The sequence below is a fragment of the Chiloscyllium punctatum genome, chromosome 33, assembly GCF_047496795.1.
Source record: "Chiloscyllium punctatum isolate Juve2018m chromosome 33, sChiPun1.3, whole genome shotgun sequence".
Classification (NCBI taxonomy): Eukaryota; Metazoa; Chordata; class Chondrichthyes; order Orectolobiformes; family Hemiscylliidae; genus Chiloscyllium; species Chiloscyllium punctatum.
Genome location: NC_092771.1, coordinates 10246604 through 10265407, shown reverse-complemented (window position 1 = coordinate 10265407; position 18804 = coordinate 10246604). Strand labels below are relative to the sequence as shown.

Here is an 18804-nt window from a genome sequence, read left to right as displayed (position 1 = left end):
CTTGTGAGATGCCCTTTTGCACAAATGTCAAATACGAACGAGGGCATTTTTTCTTAGAATCCCTACAGTGCAGACAGAAGAAGTTGTTTAGCCAGACTGCACTGACTCAGAGGAACATCCCATCCAAACCCAACCTTCTACCCTACCCTATCCCTGTAACCCTGCATTTCCCATGGCCAATCCACCTAGCCTGCACATTCCTTAGATATGGACAAATTAGCATGATCAATTCAACTAACCTGCACATCTTTGGACTGTGGGAGGCAACTGAAGCACCTGATGAAAACCTATAGACATTGGGAGAAATGTGCAAACTCCACACAGATGGCCACCCAAGGTTGGAAGCAAATCTGTGTTGCCCCTGACTGAGCTATCATCCTGCTCCTTTCCTCCACACCCACACACCCCCTCTCTCTCTCCCCTCCCCCCCCCCCCCCCCCCCCCCCAAATCACCAGTCATTCTTCCCCTACTCCCCCCCTCCTCACCATACCACCATTACTCGAGGACCCACATTGAAGCTCCTGTACTGTTTATCCTATGGAGCTCAATTAACTCAGTATAGGATGGCCACTTAACCCTAAAGTTCCCTGGTCTCTACACAACTGTTCCTCAAGCTGGCTCTACATTTGCTTAAAAATTCAGGTAGTGGTTAGGATTGTAAATAATGGCAGCCTCAAATTCCATGATAAGGGTTAAGCTGATGGGGGCATGGAGGGGGGGGGGGGGGGGGGGAAACTAATATTTGATTGAATACTGTGGAAAGAGAATTTTTGCCACAATCCTTAAATACCCGCAAGATTGAACAACTGAATATTATCTTGCTTTAGGCTTAAACAGCAGCTATACTAAACACTATTCATTGTTAAGAACTATGGTTGATAAATAATAAAAAGAATCACTTGTGGCATGACAGCTCATGGAAATTCAGTTAGACCATGCCAACGCCTTGTGTGTAAATATCAGGAATACTAGAGCTAAGTAGAACACTCTCCCTGTTGTCTGGTCGAGACAGGCACTAGCTGGAGATAAAATTAAAGGCTATACTTATGTATCACCCTTTACCATCTTGGAATATTCCAAAGTGCTTTACAGCCAATTAAATACTTTACACATTTATATTTGGTTACAAGATGTGAAAATCAAATGGCTTCAAACTACTTCGTAGTTCCAAGCTCCTCTTGCAGATTTAAAATTTACTTATAACTAGTTTAGAGATTTACCATTTTTGTTTTGACTGTTTTCTCAATATCTTTGGCTGAACATCTATAAATGTACCTTGAGACTACCCCAAAGCTCTTTACTAAAGTAAGTAAGAGTACAGCATGAAGCAAAAATTATTTTTGCTTCCTAATCACTATTGGTAGCACAGGACACATGACAGCTAAATGTGTCTCCACTCAAGGCTAAAAGGGCATTAAGTGACTAGTTGGATCCTTTGATGGCTAGGCATTCAAGATAACTCCCCTGTGCTTTGAATCATGCCACAGGACATTGGTTTATTTGTCGCATCCAAAAAGGCACTTTGCAAAGAGTGAAATTCCTCAGGTTGTATCAGCTTAGATTCCGTACCCATGTTTCTGGGGTTGGACTTCAGACAGTGCACTACCAATAGGTTTAATATGCTAGATAGTTCACAGTCCCTGGTTAACTACCTTCTGCATGAACCCTATGTCTACCATATTGTCTAACATGAATGCAGTGCTCTTTTCACTGCAAATATAGGTAACAGGCACAAAATGGGTTTGTAAGAAGATAGGGGTGTTGTTGTAATGTCACTGGATTACTAATCCAGAGGCCCAGGCTAATGGTCTGGAACTACTACTTCTAGTCCTATGGCAACTGGTTCATTTGATTAAAAACAGGAATTGAAAACTCGCAGTTGTAACTACAAAACCCATCATTGATTATCCAAAAAGAAAAAATCAGATTGACAAATTCCTTCCATTAGTGAATCTTACCCAGCCCTTCCATGTGACTGCATACACAGCAATGTGGTTGACTCAACTGCTGTCTGAAATGGTCTGTCAAAATAATTCAGTTCTAGCACAATTAGGGATTGGTGACACAGCTATCACTTCAAAAGAATTTTCAAGTTGTCCAAGTTATAATCACCCCCACAAGTTTTCTCCTTTAGTTTCATAAAGGATTGATTCTTGCCTATCAAACAAATAACACTAACAAATGATGAGATAGTTTTATAGTAATATTTGTTGAAGATTATCACATTAAAGTGATAGTGAATAATTTAATTGTTATACTTCCCATTCCCAAGGGGGCGAAGAGCTGTACTAAAATATCCCAAGGTCAGCAGACATTAGAAAACATGAAACAAACAGGTGCATGTGAACTACCTGGCTTGGTGCAGAACAATTTTATGAGTGAAGTACTGTGTTTGTTCACCTAAATCACACTTAAACCAACAAAGAATACAACAACTTTGGTTTTAACAATCTTTATTTTCATTAATTCAGTTCACATACCCGATCCTTGCTAAAAGGCTGCATTATTTCAAGGGACAACATAAAACTTCTCATTATAACTCACTACACAGACAAACTGGAAAAAATACTATACAATGTAAAATATTTTGATAGTACACAGTAAAACTAAAACAAAATTCAGTTGATAGGCTAAGGACAATAAAGTTAATGCTTAAATCTTGGAAGATCAGTTTCAAAATGATCAGTTAGTGATTACAGTTTCCTTGATTGCTACAGTTTTAGTAGTCATTTTTGTACAGTTTAATCTCTACTAGTTATACAGGGTCTCTCAGTGCACCCATTCAGTGTGCACTTTTGTGCGAACTAAACCCAGCAGCTTGGACTGTGAAATGTGCTTTAGATTTACTTGATATATACAAAAGAACCACTTCAATGCCAGAAACCCAGTCTGAGCTTTCCAATGATGGAAATGGCAGGCTGATCGAGGGGATTGGGGGGGGGGGGGGGGGGGGGGGGGGTGGAGAAAGGGAGAGGGGAGAACAGAACACCCAGGCAACAGCTTATGCATAGGTCCCTCCAGGAATAAGGGGCTCGTAGGCAAGATCGCCACTCCGCCTGCACAGCACAACGAAGGCGCACAGCATGCCCAGCAACTAGGAAGAAAATAGTAAATATTACTGGTGCGAGACGTAAAAAAAAAAAGGAAAGAACCTTCTGCTAAGGTTCATTCAAACACAAACTTTATAATCAGTTCATTTTGTTTTCCATTGCAGTGGCCTCCTGCTTATATGCATGCACAATACCCTCCCACAAAAGAATATAGTGTATAAAACTGCAAGGACAGTTACACAGCTCAATTCCACTATCTGACCAAATAAGACCGTAAGTAACAGGCAAGGACAGACAATTGGCCCAACTTAATTCGACTAAAGTCTGCCATTGAAGCATCTAATCAGCTCTAGAATAAAATCAAAAAACACGTTCTACTTTTATGCCCATTTCTGGATGTGACTGTGATCAGACAAGTGTAAAATTTTCCAATCCATCCTAAATTTGTCTTTTAGAATAGAGCATTGCTTTGGGAAAACCAAATCACTGCAATGCATAGGCCAGAATGTTTCTTGTGACTAACAGCACTGTTTGAGGGACTGGGTTAACATTATTTAAAAGGTGCAATAATCTATTACCTATCATGGGGATGTTAGAAAATGGAAAAGACCAATTTTGTTTCAAATACAGATGGCAGAGGAAAGTCAAATTTTTGAGTAACGTGAAAAATTTGCATTTCCCTTGAACTTCTGTAACACTGCACACAGGCTGGAGAGCTCATTATCAATAAACAAAGCAATAGGACAGGGCTTCCAAGAGTTAAATAAATTATAAACATCACACAGGGGAGTGTTCACCAGCAGGATATAACAAACAATACTGGCTAGAGTACACAACCGGGTCCATTATGCACTGAACTGAACGATGGCCAATAAAATAGTAGCATTTGTACACTTTACTTTCACTCCCATCTGGTAAAAGGGAGAAAGTTATGGAAAGGCTATTCAACTTAATCTCCTATTTTTATGATCACAAAATTTGCAATGCCAGGCTTTTCTCAACTATAAAGACCCCACCTACATTCAAGTACCACCTGTTCCTGTGGTGTCATTAAAAATCTTACCAGGTTGATTAAAATATCTACACAATTAAGAATATTGGTGCCACCAAATATAATGCAATACAAGGTTAGCTTGAAAAGGTTTGTTTCAAAAATCTATGGTACAGATTTTTATAACACCTTTTCTATAGGAAAACTGTCAAAAGATGCCTCACAAGGACATTAACAGAACTTTACATCATGCACAGGAGATGGCAAGCTCATTTAAAGAAAGTCTTAAAAGGTGAGTGTACCAAGATGGTAAGCTTCAGAGGATTAAACGCCATAGCTTAGAGCCTAGACTGCTAAATGAGATTTTACTAAAATCAAATCCCAAATCATGTTTTGTCTTAGCCTTCAAATTTTGTCTTTGGGCAGGGGACAGTGAAAGTAAAAAGAAAAAGGAGAGATTGCAAGTGAGGAGAACAAACAGCATAAAAATTAGGGGTGAGGGGGTGTATGTCCAGCGTCTATGACCTGCATCCATAAATTAGAAACATCAACATGTTGCAGAGAAGATCAAGGAGGTTTCATTAAGAAAAGACATTCAACAGATGGAGTGTGTGTCATGGTTGCACTTATTCATGTAAAAGGAGAAAGTGAAGATTGCAGATGCTGGAGACCAGAGTTGAAGTGTGGTGCTGGAAAAACACAGCAGGCCAGGCAACATCCGAGAAGCAGGAGAATCGACGTTTCTGAAGGGTTTATGCCCGAAACGTTGATTCTCCTGCTTCTCGGATGCTGCCTAGCCTGCTGTGTTTTTTTCAGCATCACACTTTTCAACTTATTCATGTAAAGCCAAAATGTAGCAGTCATCCAGATTTGCAGGGGTAGCCTGGAACTGAAAGACCTTTGATCACAGTATTTACACCCCCTCTCCACATTTCAAACAGCAACCATATTATCCACCTCCAAATAATCAGTATGCTTAAGTGCAGTTCAGAATGAGGGATTTTTAAACTGAGCTTTGACGGGATGCCATAATACCACAGTTCAATTTGTACCAGTATGAAACAATGTCCTAAAAGGCATACAACAATTTGGCTTAGAACACTCAAGTCGGAGCCCCCAGACTCTGGATATTGAATTGTTTGAAATCTTTTTAACTTATTAGGAGGACATGAAACCTCTGCATTCAATTACAGGATTCACTGAGTACATACATAAATATTCCAGGATTTTACACTACTAAGACCACAGAGTATATAAACATTCTTTCATGTCTGCACTACAATCAGAACTAAGGGTTAACCAAATGAAGACGATTAAATGAAATGAATTAGATGTTTCAGAAATCTTCATTTCCTGAAAAATGCCACGTTAACCTAATTGTAGGATCGTGCATCAAGCACATTACCACATCAACAGTTAGCATCCTTATGGAGTAGCAGCTTCTGATAGCCAGAACACAATCCATGCAAAATTGAAACTGTATTCAAATACTGGGGGTGGATAAAGACTAATCAAATAGGTAGCTTCAGATAGCAGTCAACCTGATTTCACTTTACTCAGGCAGCTGACAAAAGGAACCCAAGAACCTTCCAATCTTGCCTTGTAATCACTAACCAAACACTATTTTACATTTTATTAAAGTAAAAGCAAATTCCATCAAAATGGCAGTCATAGCTCATCTCTTCAGTAATTCAAAGAAAAAAATTATACATGAAAGGATTTAAAAAGTTACAGCTTGAAAAACATTTATAAAATAAAATATCATTTGGTGTACGAATAGGCCTTTACAACATGGGATGGGACCGGTTTATTTTCCAAAAGTCAGTTTTTTGATTAACAACTTAATGACTGCAATTTCAACTTATGTGTGGGGAGAGAGAGTGAATTAGTGAAGCATATCTTTCCTATTTATAGGAAACCACACAAATAATAACTACAAAATGGAACAGCAGGTTAAGACAAGTCTAACCAACAAGGATAACCGTTGCTCCATTTTATAATGTTTTCACAATCTGGTTTAACCACTCATTCTCAATGCATTTGCCACAACCTGTCAAAAAAATAAGTTTTGCAAAACAGACTGGTTAATGTGTGGAACTCATTGCCACAAAGTGCTGTGGAGGCCAAGTAACTGAATGTATTTAAAACAGATAGGTTCCTGATTGGTATGTGGATCAAGAGTTACAGGGAAAAGGCTGGAGAAACACATTAGCCACGATCGAATGACAGAGCATACTCAATGGACCAAATAGCCTTCTGATCTTACATCTTATGGTCACAGAGGTTCTGCACACAGATTGGAATGGCGATGCACTAACTTCCAGTTTTGGAGAACTTGGAGGTCCACACATCAAAAATGAAATAGAGAAAGTACTGGTACTAGCTGTGCGAGCATTACTGCCCCATCTCTCATTGACCTCAAGGTTATGATATGAGAACTTCTTGAATTATTGCTGTCCGTGTGGTGTTGGCACACAAAGGAAGTCAAAATTAGTCAGTAAAAAGCAAACTTGGGAGATGAAACCTGAAGGAGACAATTCAGATATTAATTTGTCAAGGAAAGGCATGAAAATATCTGGAGAAAAAGGACAAATGCAAAAAAAAGAGAAGGCATAGCTAGTCAAATGGCAATATGGGATAAATAACTTATTTCCCATTGTTGGTGCTGGATAAGATGTATTTTAAAACTTCAAGGCTTTTTATATCAGCTTCCATTGAAATACTTAAGGTCAGAGCATTTGCCATACAGGCATTGAGATTTTATTGTAAAGTTTTATCTCCATTTCCACATTAAATGAGTAAATGATTGAATACATTTCAGTTCACAAAGTACCACTCATAAATAGCACTTAAATAAAAGTCCTTTCCACATTTGGACACAAATTAGAAAACCATTCTATTAATTCTGCCAGCTGACTAAATCTCAAACAGCTCCTCAAACCATCTATTTTTGTAAAATAGGTCCAGCACTTTGCAGCCTAACATTAACTGCACTAGTTCAATACATATATTACAATTGAGTTCCAAGCAAAACAGATTAGGTAAACCAACTGCAGTGTCACCTAGAGCAGTGAGATTCATTCTTAAGTGTGCAATTTTATGCTGCATCACAAGGCATCTTCTCCTGTCTTGATCAGGAACAAAGTCACTACACAAACTATGAAGCTAGGCCAGATCTAAAGTTGGAAGACCCTGTGTGTAAGTTCATGGCTGACTATTCTCCTGCTCCTCGGGTGCTGCCTGACCTGCTGTGCTTTTTGAGCACCACACAACTCTACCAACCCCTGCATCCCCATTTTAAGTGATTAAAGACTTAACAGCAATCTAGGTTTGTTCAATACATCGCATCAGTTGAACAATGCTTTGATCTTTTACTATAAATTCTGCGTCCTATGATCTTGCCCCACTAGCTACCTGACAAAGGAGCAATGCTCCGAAAGCTTGTACTTCCAAATAAACCTGTTGGACTACAACCTGGTGTTGAGATTTTTGACTTTGTCCACCACAGTCCAACACCGGCACCGCCACATTAAGTCTCCCAACCCAACAGGGTCAAATTGCACATGCCGGAAGCTCTGTGCATACACACCGAGAAACACTTGACTGATTTAAAAAAGGCAGCGTCCAAATGAGCACAAATAAATATGAGCAAACAGGATGGAATGACTTCACTGGGCAGGGGTACTGCACAATCTACTGAGGTTTTCAGGGTGTCAGCATTCTCTCAAGGAACTAAATGTTACACAAAACTACTATATTTGATGCTCACATGATTGTTGCACATATAACCTCCACAAACAGAGAGTGTAATGAAGATAAAAAATGCTTGACATAATCAATCACGTCTGGCTGATTCCATAGAGAGAAAGCATTAATGTTCCAGGTTGATAATCCTGAATCAGAACCTGATACGTTAGATCTGCTTCCCTATACAGATGCTGCATGACTTAAGTATTTCCAGAATTGTTGGTTTATATTTCACATTGCCAGCACCACGGTATTTTAGTTTTGTATGTGCACACTGCAAGTTGTGCAGTATTCACCATTGGAACTGAAATGCATGCAAATCAGATCAACCACCATTTGCAATAAACATGGGAAGCCCGCTTATCACAGGTCTCGTGGTTCAGTTTCAGGGAAACTGCCAGAGTTCCAACAAAAACAAAATCAAGTTTTGTGAGCAACGTAACATAAATAGAGCCACCTAATAAGGTAGGTTGTTTGATCTTATCTAAAGATCCCATGAACCTATTCAAGGAGCAAATCATTCAACATTCCTGCTTCAACTCATGCTATAATATATTACCTAATCATTGTATCCTGGAATTTGCTACATGTAAATCAATGACAGAAGCCTGAAATTTGAAAGTTTTTGTTTCTGAGGTGCATTAAAATCCCTTTTGGACATAGCAAGGCACTATTGATGCAGTTTTTTTTTCTCCTCAGCATTTGGAAAAATCTGTAAATCAAAAGGAGATTCCTCTATGACAGAGGAAAACAAAAGCATTAGAGATTGGTGGGGGGAGGGTGATGAAAAACTACAAAGCCACCAGAGAGAGAATTTCCAATTGTTCCATGCAGAGTTATTCATTTGCCCAAGGGTGAGTCTCACAAATCAAACTGGTAAATAACGGAGTAGACTACAATGCTAAAGGGATACTCTTTATGCCGTCTCATGACAACCTTTCCCACACCCTGAATCAAATTGCAAAACAGAAACTACTGCAGGCCAGCTGCCCATCAGCAAAGCAGTCACTGGAACAAAAGATCCACTTTTGAAGGCCATTGCATAAGTGACAACTTTATTGCCACATTTTTGATGCTGACCAAGCTTGGGGTCAACAAGTTTTGCAAAAACTACAGAAATAAATTAAGATCAACTGCTACAGATCCAGAAAAGATAGCAAAAAGATGTGAAGTGAGAAGGACAACTTTTAAAACTAGTGCTTTAGGTTGGATTTCTGAATGCCAACATCTAACAATTAGCTTGTTTCTTGTGGGACTGGAATAAAGGAAGCTGCATGAATAAACAGAAAATAGACCACTCAGCTCCCCCAGGAGAAAGAGAGTACTGTTGTGCTTTTCCAGCACCACTCTTCCACTCAGCTCCCCCACCTTGTTCTGCTATTCACTAAAATCATGATCTGACCTCTATTTTTATATTTCAGCCAGACCTCCCTGCAAAAGAACTTCAATCAAGAAACCATTAATTTCTGCCCTTAAAATATTCAATGACCATGTCCCCACCACACTGAGAAGAGTTTTAAAGATACAGTAAGCGACAGGGTGGCTCAGCAGTTACCACTACTGCCTTAGCACCAGGGACCTGGGTTCAATTCCACCCTTGGGTGGCTGTGTGGAGTTTGCACACATTCTCCCTGTGCCTGTGTGGGGTTCCTCCCACAGTCCAGAGCTGAGCAGGCTATGTGGAATAGCTATGGGAAATGCATAGGTTGGGTGACTGGGTCTGGGTGGGATGCTCTTCAGGGAGGTCAGTATGGACTTGACAGGCTGAAGGGCCTGCTTTCACACTGAAGGAATGCTATGATTCTATGATACTCCATAACAGAACACCACAGCGCAGTACAGGCCCTTCGACCCTCAATGTTGCGCTCAATATGTCACTCCTCAATTTAAAGCTATGTGCCCTCATGCTAGCCATCACCATCCAAGGAAAAAGGCTCTTACTGTCCATCCTATCCAACCCTCTGACTATCTTGTGTCTTTAAGTCACCTCTCAACCTTCCCTCCAAAGAAATCAGCCTCAAGTCCCCCACAGCCTTTTCCTCCATACCAGGCAACATCCTGGTAAATCTCCCCTGCATCCTTTCCAATGCTTCCACATTCTTCTTATAATGTGGTGACCAGAACTGCATGCAATTTTGCAAGTGCAGCTGCACCGGAGTTTTATACAGCTGCAACATGACCTCATGGCTCAAACTCAATCCCTCTACCAATAAAACCTAACATACTGTACACCTTAACAACCCTAAAAACCTGGTGGCAACTTTCAGAGATCTATGTACATGGACACCAAAATCTCTGCTCATCCACACTACCAAAATCTTACCATTAACTCCAGTACTCTGTATTCCTGTTACTCCTTCCAGAGCAAATCACCTCACTTTTCCACATTAAATTCCATTTGCCACCTCTCAACCAAGCTCATCTACATCTCTCCAACCTGCAACATCCTTCGGCACCTTCCACCGACCTTAGAGTCATCCGTAAATTTACTAACCAATCCTTTTATGCCCTCATCCAGGTCATTTATAAAAATGAACAGTGTCCAAAAAGGGATCCTTGTGCTACACCACTAGTAACTGAACACCAAGATGAACGTTTCCCATCAACCACCATTGTCTTCTTTCAGCCAGCCAATTTCTGATCCAAACTGCTAAATCACCCTCAATCCCAATGCCTCCACATTTTCTAAAATAGCCTACCATGGGGAACCTTATCAAATGCCTTACTGAAATCCACATACACCACAATCGCATTACCCTCATCCACCTGTTTGATCACCTTCTCAAAAGACCTCAAGGTTTTGAGGGACGACCTACCAGTCACAAACCATGTTGACTATCTCGAATCAACTTATTCCTTTCTAGATGATTATAAATCCTCTCTCTTACAACCTTTTCCAACACTTTACCCAGAACCGAAGTAAGGCTCACTGGTCTATAATTACTAGGGTTATCTCTACTCCAGCTCTCGAACAAGGGGACAACAACGTTTGCTATCCTCCAGTTTTCTGACACTATTCCTGTAGACAATGACAACAAAGATCAAACCCAAAATACTGCAATCTCCTCAGATTCCCAGAGAATACTAGGATAAACCCCATCCATCCCAGGGGACTTATTTTCACACTTTCCAGAATTGCTAACACCACTTCCTTATGAATTACAATCCCGTCTAGTATAATATCTCAGTATTCTCCTCGACAACATTTTTTTTTACCTGTGTGAATACGGATGAAATTTAGCACCTCCCCTACTTCCTCAGACTCCACGCACAACTTTCCTTGACTGGCCCTAATCTTACTGTAGTCATTCTTTTATCCCTGATATACCTACAAAGCTTTAGGGTTTTCCTTGACCTTACTTGCCAAAGATTTTTCATGTTCCCTCCTAGCTGCTCTTGGCTCTCTCTTTAGGTCCTTCCTGGCTAACTTCTAGCTCTCAAATGCCTTCACATCTCATAAGCCTCTTTCTTCCCCTTGACAAGAGATCCACAAAACATTTTTCCTCCTCTTAAATGGGAAACAAGTTTTTAAAAAAGATACCAAATGAGTATTATGCATCAGTATTTACTGTGGAAAAGGACATGGAAGATATAGACTGTAGGGAATTAGATGGTGACATCTTGTAAAATACCCATACTACAGAGGAGGGAGTGTTGGATGTCCTGATCAGGTGTACCCTAGAACTCTGTGGGAAGCTAGAGAAGTGATTACTGGGTCTCTTGCTGAGATATTTGTATCATTGATAGTCACAGGTGAGGTGTTGGAAGACTGGAGGTTGGTAAACGTGGTGCCACTGTTTAAGAAGGGTGGTAAGGACAAGCCAGGGAACTATAGACTGGTGAGCCTGACATCAGTGGTGGGCAAGTTGTTGGAGGGAATCCTGAGGGACAGGATGTACATGTATTTGGAAAGGCAAGGACTGATTCAGGATAGTCAACTTGGCTTTGTGCATGGGAAATCATGTCTCAAACTTGATTGAGTGTTTTGAGGAAGCAAAGAGGGTTGATGAGGGGACAGCGGTAGATGTGATCTCTATGCACTTCAGTAAGACTTTCGACAAGGTTCCCCATGGAAGACAGGTTGGCAAGGTTAGATCTCATGGAATAAAGGGAGAACTAGCCATTTGGATACAGAACTGACTCAAAGCTAGAAGACAGAGGGTGGTGGTGGAGGGTTGTTCTTCAGACTGGAGGTCTGTGACCAGTGGAGTGCCACAAGGATCAGTGCTGGGTCCTCTACGTTTCGTCATTTACATAAATGATTTGGACGAGAGCATAAGATGTACAGTTAGTAAGTTTACATTTGACACCAAAATTGGTGGTGTACTGGACAGCAAAGAGTTACCTCAGATTACAACAGGATCTTGATTAGATGGGCCACTGGGCTGAGAAGTGGCAGATGGAGTTTAATTCAGATAAATAAGGTATGGCATTTTGGAAAAACAAATCTTAGTAGGATGTATAAACTTAAATGGTAAGGTCCTAGGGAGTGTTGCCAAACAAAGAGACCTGGGAGTATAGGTTCATAGCTCCTTGAAAGTGGAGTCATGGGCAGATAGGATAGTGAAGGTGGTGTTTGGTATGCTTTCGTTTATTGGTCAGAGCATTGAGTACAGGAGTTGGGAGGTCATGTTGCGGCTGTATAGGACATTGGTTAGGCCACTGTTGGAGTATTGCATGAAATTCTGGTCTCCTTATCAGAAAGATGTTGGGAAACTTGAAAGAGTTCAAAAAGACTTACAAGGATGTTGCCAGGGTTGGCGGATTTGAGCTATAGGGAGAGGCTGAACAGGCTGGGGCTGTTTTCCCTGGTACAAGCTGCCAGAGGAAGTAGAGGAGGCTGGTACAATTGCAACATTTAAGAGGCATTTGGATGGGTGCATGAATAGGAAGGGTTTGGAGGGATATGGGCTGGGTGCTGGCAGGTGGGACTAGATTGGGTTGGGATATCTGGTCGGCATGGATGGGTTGGATCGAAGGATCTGTTTCCATGCTGTACATCTCTATGACTATGAGTGCTGGTCTTTCCCATAAAGGCAACATCTTTTCAGTATCCACCGGTGAAGTCATCTCAGCATCTAAGTTTCATCAAGGTTACTTCCCATTCTTCTAAAATCCATTTGATAAAGGCCAGCCTGCCCAACCTTCCCCCATTGGATAGCTCTTCACATCCAAGGTGCCAGGTGACGGAGTCTCCTGAGCTGCTTTAACGTACTTGGATTATTTTTTAAACAAGCAACCAACTGTACACAACTCCAGATGTGGCCTCACCACCCCCTATACAACTGCTGCAAAACATGCCGAATTTATTTTCCATTCCCTGTGGAAAAAATAACAGCATTCAATTTGCCTTCTTGATCACTTGCTGTACCTGCACACTAAGTGATTCATGCACCTTGATCCTTCTGTATCCATTAAGAATTTCTCTCCATTTAAAATGTACTATTTTTCTATTCTCCCTGTCAAAATTGACAAGATCACTTTATATTTTTCCTATAATACTCCACTTGCAAATTTGGTTCCTTCATTCATGTCATTGATAGAAAATTGCAAATAACTGAGGTCCCAACATTGTCCCACAGCATACTACTTATATCCGGTCAAGAGCAGGGTGCTTGAAAAGCGCAGGTCAGGTAGTATCCAAAGAGCAGGGGTCGATTTTTTGGGTATCTTGCCAACCCATTTAAACAAAGCCATTTGTACCCAACCCTCAACTTCCTACTAGCCAGCCATCCTCTTTCCACTTTCTTTACACAAGATAGGAGTTCATGATGTAAGAACTTTTGATGAGGTATCTTATCAATTACTTTCTGGAAATCTCAATAGATAACACCTTGTGGTTCCACTCGTTGCTGGTTATTTCCTCAAAGGCAGCTCATACATTAAGCCAAAACATGATTCCCCTTTCAAATTATGGTAACTGCCCAATTGCTTAGAGATTTTTTAAGTAACCTGACATTACTGCTATAATAAAACCCAATTTCCCGAAGATAGATGACCGGTTAAATGTACTGAATTTGCCTGCTTTCTAGCACCCTTCTTTCTTGGATAGGGGGAGTTACAATCACTATTTTACTATCTGATGAGACTTCTGTCGGAGTCTAGGAAATCCTGTAAAGTTAAAATCAGCAGGAGCTACCACTTTTAGTGCCTTCGGTTAAATCAGTCAACACCAGTGGACTCATTTTGTTCCTAATTTTCAGCACCTCTCCCTGGTCATAATTGCTGAATTTACTCACTCCCTTTCACATTCAGATTCATAATTATGTTTCAGATATTACCTACAGTCAGTACAGAAGATAGATGTAAAATGTTGCCATGGATGTTATCCTCCAGAACATCCACACAGTGGTTAGCACTGCTGCCTCAGCACCAGGGACCCGGGTTCGATTCTAACTATGGGCGACTGTGTTGAGTTTGCACATTCTCCTTGTATCTGCGTGGGTTTCCTCCCACAATCCAAAGATGTGCAGGTTAGGTGAATTGGCCATGCTAAATTGCCCATATAGTGTTAGGTTCATTAGTCAGGGGTAAATTCAGGGAATGGGTCTGGTTGGGTTACTCTTCAGAGGGTCAGTGTGGACTGTTTCCACACTGTAGGGAATCTAATCTCACTCGAGAGAACATTCTTGAATATTCCAAAACAGTCTTAAAGGTCTGCCGCTCAATCCTTATTGACCTATCCCGTAACCTGACTTTCCCAGTTCACTTAAATTCAAAATACTGACTTTCAACCTCTTTTCTCCTTTAACCTGAATGCAAAATTCCATCATAATGTAAGCAGGCTACATTTACTCAGCCAACTAATCTTGTCTCATTGCAGATTATCAGATCCAGTATGCCTGCTGTGTATCCTAAACAACAGGAATCAGTGCATGGACACAGCACTTCAAGAGCCCAAAATAAAAACAGCCTTGATAAAGTGGCTTTACATTATTGAACTGCAGCACTGCAAACTCGATTGAAATATTAACTCCTGAATAACACCATTCATGTTCCCCAGATGTCCCAAAGGCCTCAAAAAACAAATAGCAACATTTACACAGCACCTTGAATATAAGGAAATGCTACAAGACATTTCACAGGAGCAGTAAGCAAACAATTTTTTGACACTGTCGCACACACGGCCAGCTGAGCAAAAGCTTGGTCGGAGTATTTTTACGGAGCAAAAAAGGAGAGCAAGAGCGTGAGCGAGAAATGAAGTAGTTTAGAATAGAAGTCCCAGATCTCTCAGCTGAGGCAATTGAGAGCATAGTAATCAACATTGGAATGATTAAGGGCTGGAGAGCATGAAATGTGAAGAACTAAAGAGTTGCCAAAGTTGTGAGGGCGAGAGCTCAAATTCATCAACAGTGGAAAATGTAGGTCATCGAAGAGGATCAGTTATCTCAGAAATTCAACTTAACTATCAGTAAACTCAGTATGGCATATAGAGTCAGATTTTAAGAACTGATGACTTTGCGGAGATATGAAAAGGGCAGGTTTATAATTCTTCACAGCAAGGAAGAATGCTTCAGGTACATTAACACACTCAGAAGTGGAGCATATCTACTGACAAGTTGAGTGATGTAGGGAGATTCTTTAATTTTAAACATACAGGTAAACACACAGTTAATCAGTGGTCCTAGTTTAGCTTTCTATGAGAGGCCAAAAATCTTAAATCAAAACCCTTTGAAACATCCCAGGAAGCAATTTCATTTCCCGACTTTCTTACTAATACAAATATCTATTTGGTGAAACCAAAATCAGCACAAAGCTCACCTCCCAAGCTCTCTCATTGCCACAGCAAATCATTTTTCCCAACTCTTGAGATTTCAAGTTCTCACTGGAATACATCTTCATTGGGATTTAACTTGATCCTACTGCTATAAGAAATGACAAGAAATTTGCAGTTGGCATGAAAATCTGTAGGGTGGTAAATAATGGAGGAAGCTCTAAACTGGGTCTGTTCTATCACCAAACCCTTAACACCCTACGCCTGAAGGAATTCCTCATTCCACTTTAGGATCCTGCAACCACACAGGATCAATGTGGATTTCACCAGTTTCCTCATTTCACCAGTTTCCTCATTTTCCCCTCCCCCAACATTACCCCAGTCCCAAGCCGCCAACTCAGCATCGCCCTCTTGACCTGTCCGTCACCTTTCACATCTATCCACCACCCTCCTCTCCGACCTATCACCTTCTCTCCCCATTCATCTACCTATCACATTCCCAGTCCCATCCCCCTCCCATTTTCTCTCAGCCCCTCTGGCCCACAAGCCTCATTCCTGAAGGGCTGAATCCAGAAATATCAATTCTCCTGTTCCTCGGATGCTGCCTGATCTGCTGTGCTTCTCCAGCATCTGCAGTCCTCACTTTGTCCGAGCTGTAAACTATAGAATGATATCAGACTGATCAGCTAAGTAGAGTAGAGGCAAATGGATTCAATCCAGGAAAAAAAATTGTAGAAATGGACTGCAGGAGAACTATCAAAGCAAGAGGATACACTATGAAAGATAGGATCTCAGAAAGTACTGAAGATCAGAAGGACATTGGTGTCCACATTAACAGACTGGATAAGGTAGTAGGACAGGAAAGGTGGTGAAGTAGTCACATGGAAAACATGCCTTTATACGCAGAGATACAAAATGCAAGTGGCTATGCAGGAAATGTATAAAAACAATAGTTAGGTCACAATTGAGTCACTGGTTACATCTCTGGTCACCACATTATAGCATGGACATGGCTGCACTAGAGATGGTACAAAGAATTGCCAGCATGATAGCCCTGATGCTCCAGCCCAGGCAATGTGGAAAGATCGGATGGAATGGGTTCTTTACTGGGCGTCAGCTGGAGCTGTGAAGGTTAAGTGTGAACCTGATAGAAGTGCATAAAATTGAGGGGCATAGGTAGGGTGGAGAGGAAGACACTTTCCCCATTAGTAGAGGGGTCAATAATCAGGGAGTGTAGATTTAAGGTCAGAGGTAGAAGGCTAAGGAAGGAGAGAATGTTTGAGTCATTGAGCCATCAGTATATCTCAATTCACATCAGGTGCATACCTTTGGGAATCAATGGGTGATGTTGGAAGAAAGACTGGCTTTTTGTCTCAATGAACCAGAACCTTTGAAACACAGGGCTATCTGAAATTAATAAGATATGAGTAATGATGGCATCTTTAGAAAGGATTTGGTTGAACGGGGGGGGGGGGGGGGGGGGGGGAGGAGAGAGGCGGGAGGGGAAGCGAAGAGAGAGAGAGAGAGAAGGGGCTCAGCAGAAAGCCAGAACAGTGACTTTTGTTTAAAATTTAAAAAGTCCCTCTTCAAACTTTTGTGACTGCAGATTCCAGGCCAACTGAAGTATACAATTCCAGAGCACAGCCTAGCTAATTAGTTGGAAAACATGATCCTTTGCCTCCTTAGTTCCCCCACCCTAATGAACCTGGTACTCTTCCAGTCAGTAACTGACGAAGCAGTTTGACTCTCTCAGAACAAGTGACCTGCCATGGCACATGACCTTGTGAATTTCTAAACATTGTATTGTAACAATAACAGGCACTACACAAAAGGGAGGCAGTAAAAATACTCAGCAAGTTTGGTCCTGATATCATTCTTGCTAATATTGCAGCATGGTCTTCTGACAGTATTAGTGTTAGGCTCATGACAGCTTTTAGAATGGGAGCTATTATTTTGAAGCCAAATAAAAGATGCAAACAGAGGAGCTGAGTGACTGCACATCTGCTGCTTGCTCTCAATTATAGTTCTAGAGCAGTCTATGCAAGGTAATCATCCCTCAACCTAAAAATGCATTTTCAAAGTACTAAAATAAATATTTCTTACTGCTCAAAATACTTAAAATTTGAACATTGAGGAATTCAGCACATAGTTCCAGGTCTGGAATTCTCATTCATTGACCACCATTGAGATAAATGACCTACAACAGGCAGATGACTGCAATGACATTGCTTACTCTGCATACTAAAAGCACTGCTTGTCCTCGAATGTTGCCAAAACAGAATTTATCAACTCAGACCAAGTCAAAATATTCTACCTCTCATGTTGAGAGAGGGACTGAAATATTGTAAACGGTACAATACTGGTAAAGTTAAGACTTGTTCACATTTACCTTTAAATTCACTTTGCCACATTCAAAATTAGTGATCATTTGCAAAGCACATTAATCTTTCTGCAAAGGCATAGTCATTAGAATAAGACTGTGGAGAAACCTTGAAATGGAGTCTATGAAGTTTATGTCCTGTCAAGAGCCAAATGCTACCTGCAACCTGAAATCACTACTCGTCTGCCTTGGCTGGAGCCCAAATAATAGCATCGCACTCATGAGGAAGCCAGGACTCACTAGAGTGATGAAAAAGCAATAACCAATCCACAGTTAGCTAACTTGCGGCACTACAAGTTACAAGAGCATCAGTAAGGCATTTAGGTTCCCCATGGGAGACTGATTAGCAAGGTTAGATCTCATGGAATACAGGGAGAACTAGCCACTTGGATACAGAACTGGCTCAAAGGCAGAAAGAGGGTGGTGGTGGTGGAGGGTTGTTTTTCAGACTGGAGGCCTGTGACCAGTGGAGTGCCACAAGGATCGGTGCTGGGTCCTCTACTTTTTGTCATTTACATAAATGATTTGGATGTGAGCATAAGAGGTACAGTTAGCAAGTTTGCAGATGACACCAAAATTGGAGGTGTAGTGGACAGCGAAGAGGGTTACCTCAGATTGCAACAGGATCTGGACCAGATGGACCAATGGGCTGAGAAGTGGCAGATGGAGTTTAATTTAGATAAATGCGAGGTGCTGCATTTTGGGAAAGCAAATCTTAGCAGGACTTATACACTGAATGGTAAGGTCCTAGGGAGTGTTGCTGAACAGAGATCTTGGAGTGCAGGTTCATAGCTCCTTGGTCACAGGTGGATAGGATAGTGAAGGCAACGTTTGGTATGCTTTCTTTTATTGGTCAGAGTATTGAGTACAGGAGTTGGGAGGTCATGTTGCGGCTGTACAGGGCATTGGTTAGGCCACTGT

General features: G+C 41.1%; 1 protein-coding gene across 1 annotated transcript in view; it reads right to left on the bottom strand.

Annotated features, from left to right (window-relative positions):
- Window positions 1–2437: 2437 nt before the first annotated feature.
- LOC140458416 (tetraspanin-3-like) overlaps window positions 2438–18804 on the bottom strand; it is a 41807-nt gene continuing 25440 nt past the window's right edge. The window contains exon 7 of the mRNA XM_072552946.1: window positions 2438–3095. Coding sequence (XP_072409047.1) covers window positions 3003–3095 — 93 coding nt within the window. The 3' untranslated portion in view covers window positions 2438–3002. The remainder of the gene's footprint in view (window positions 3096–18804) is intronic.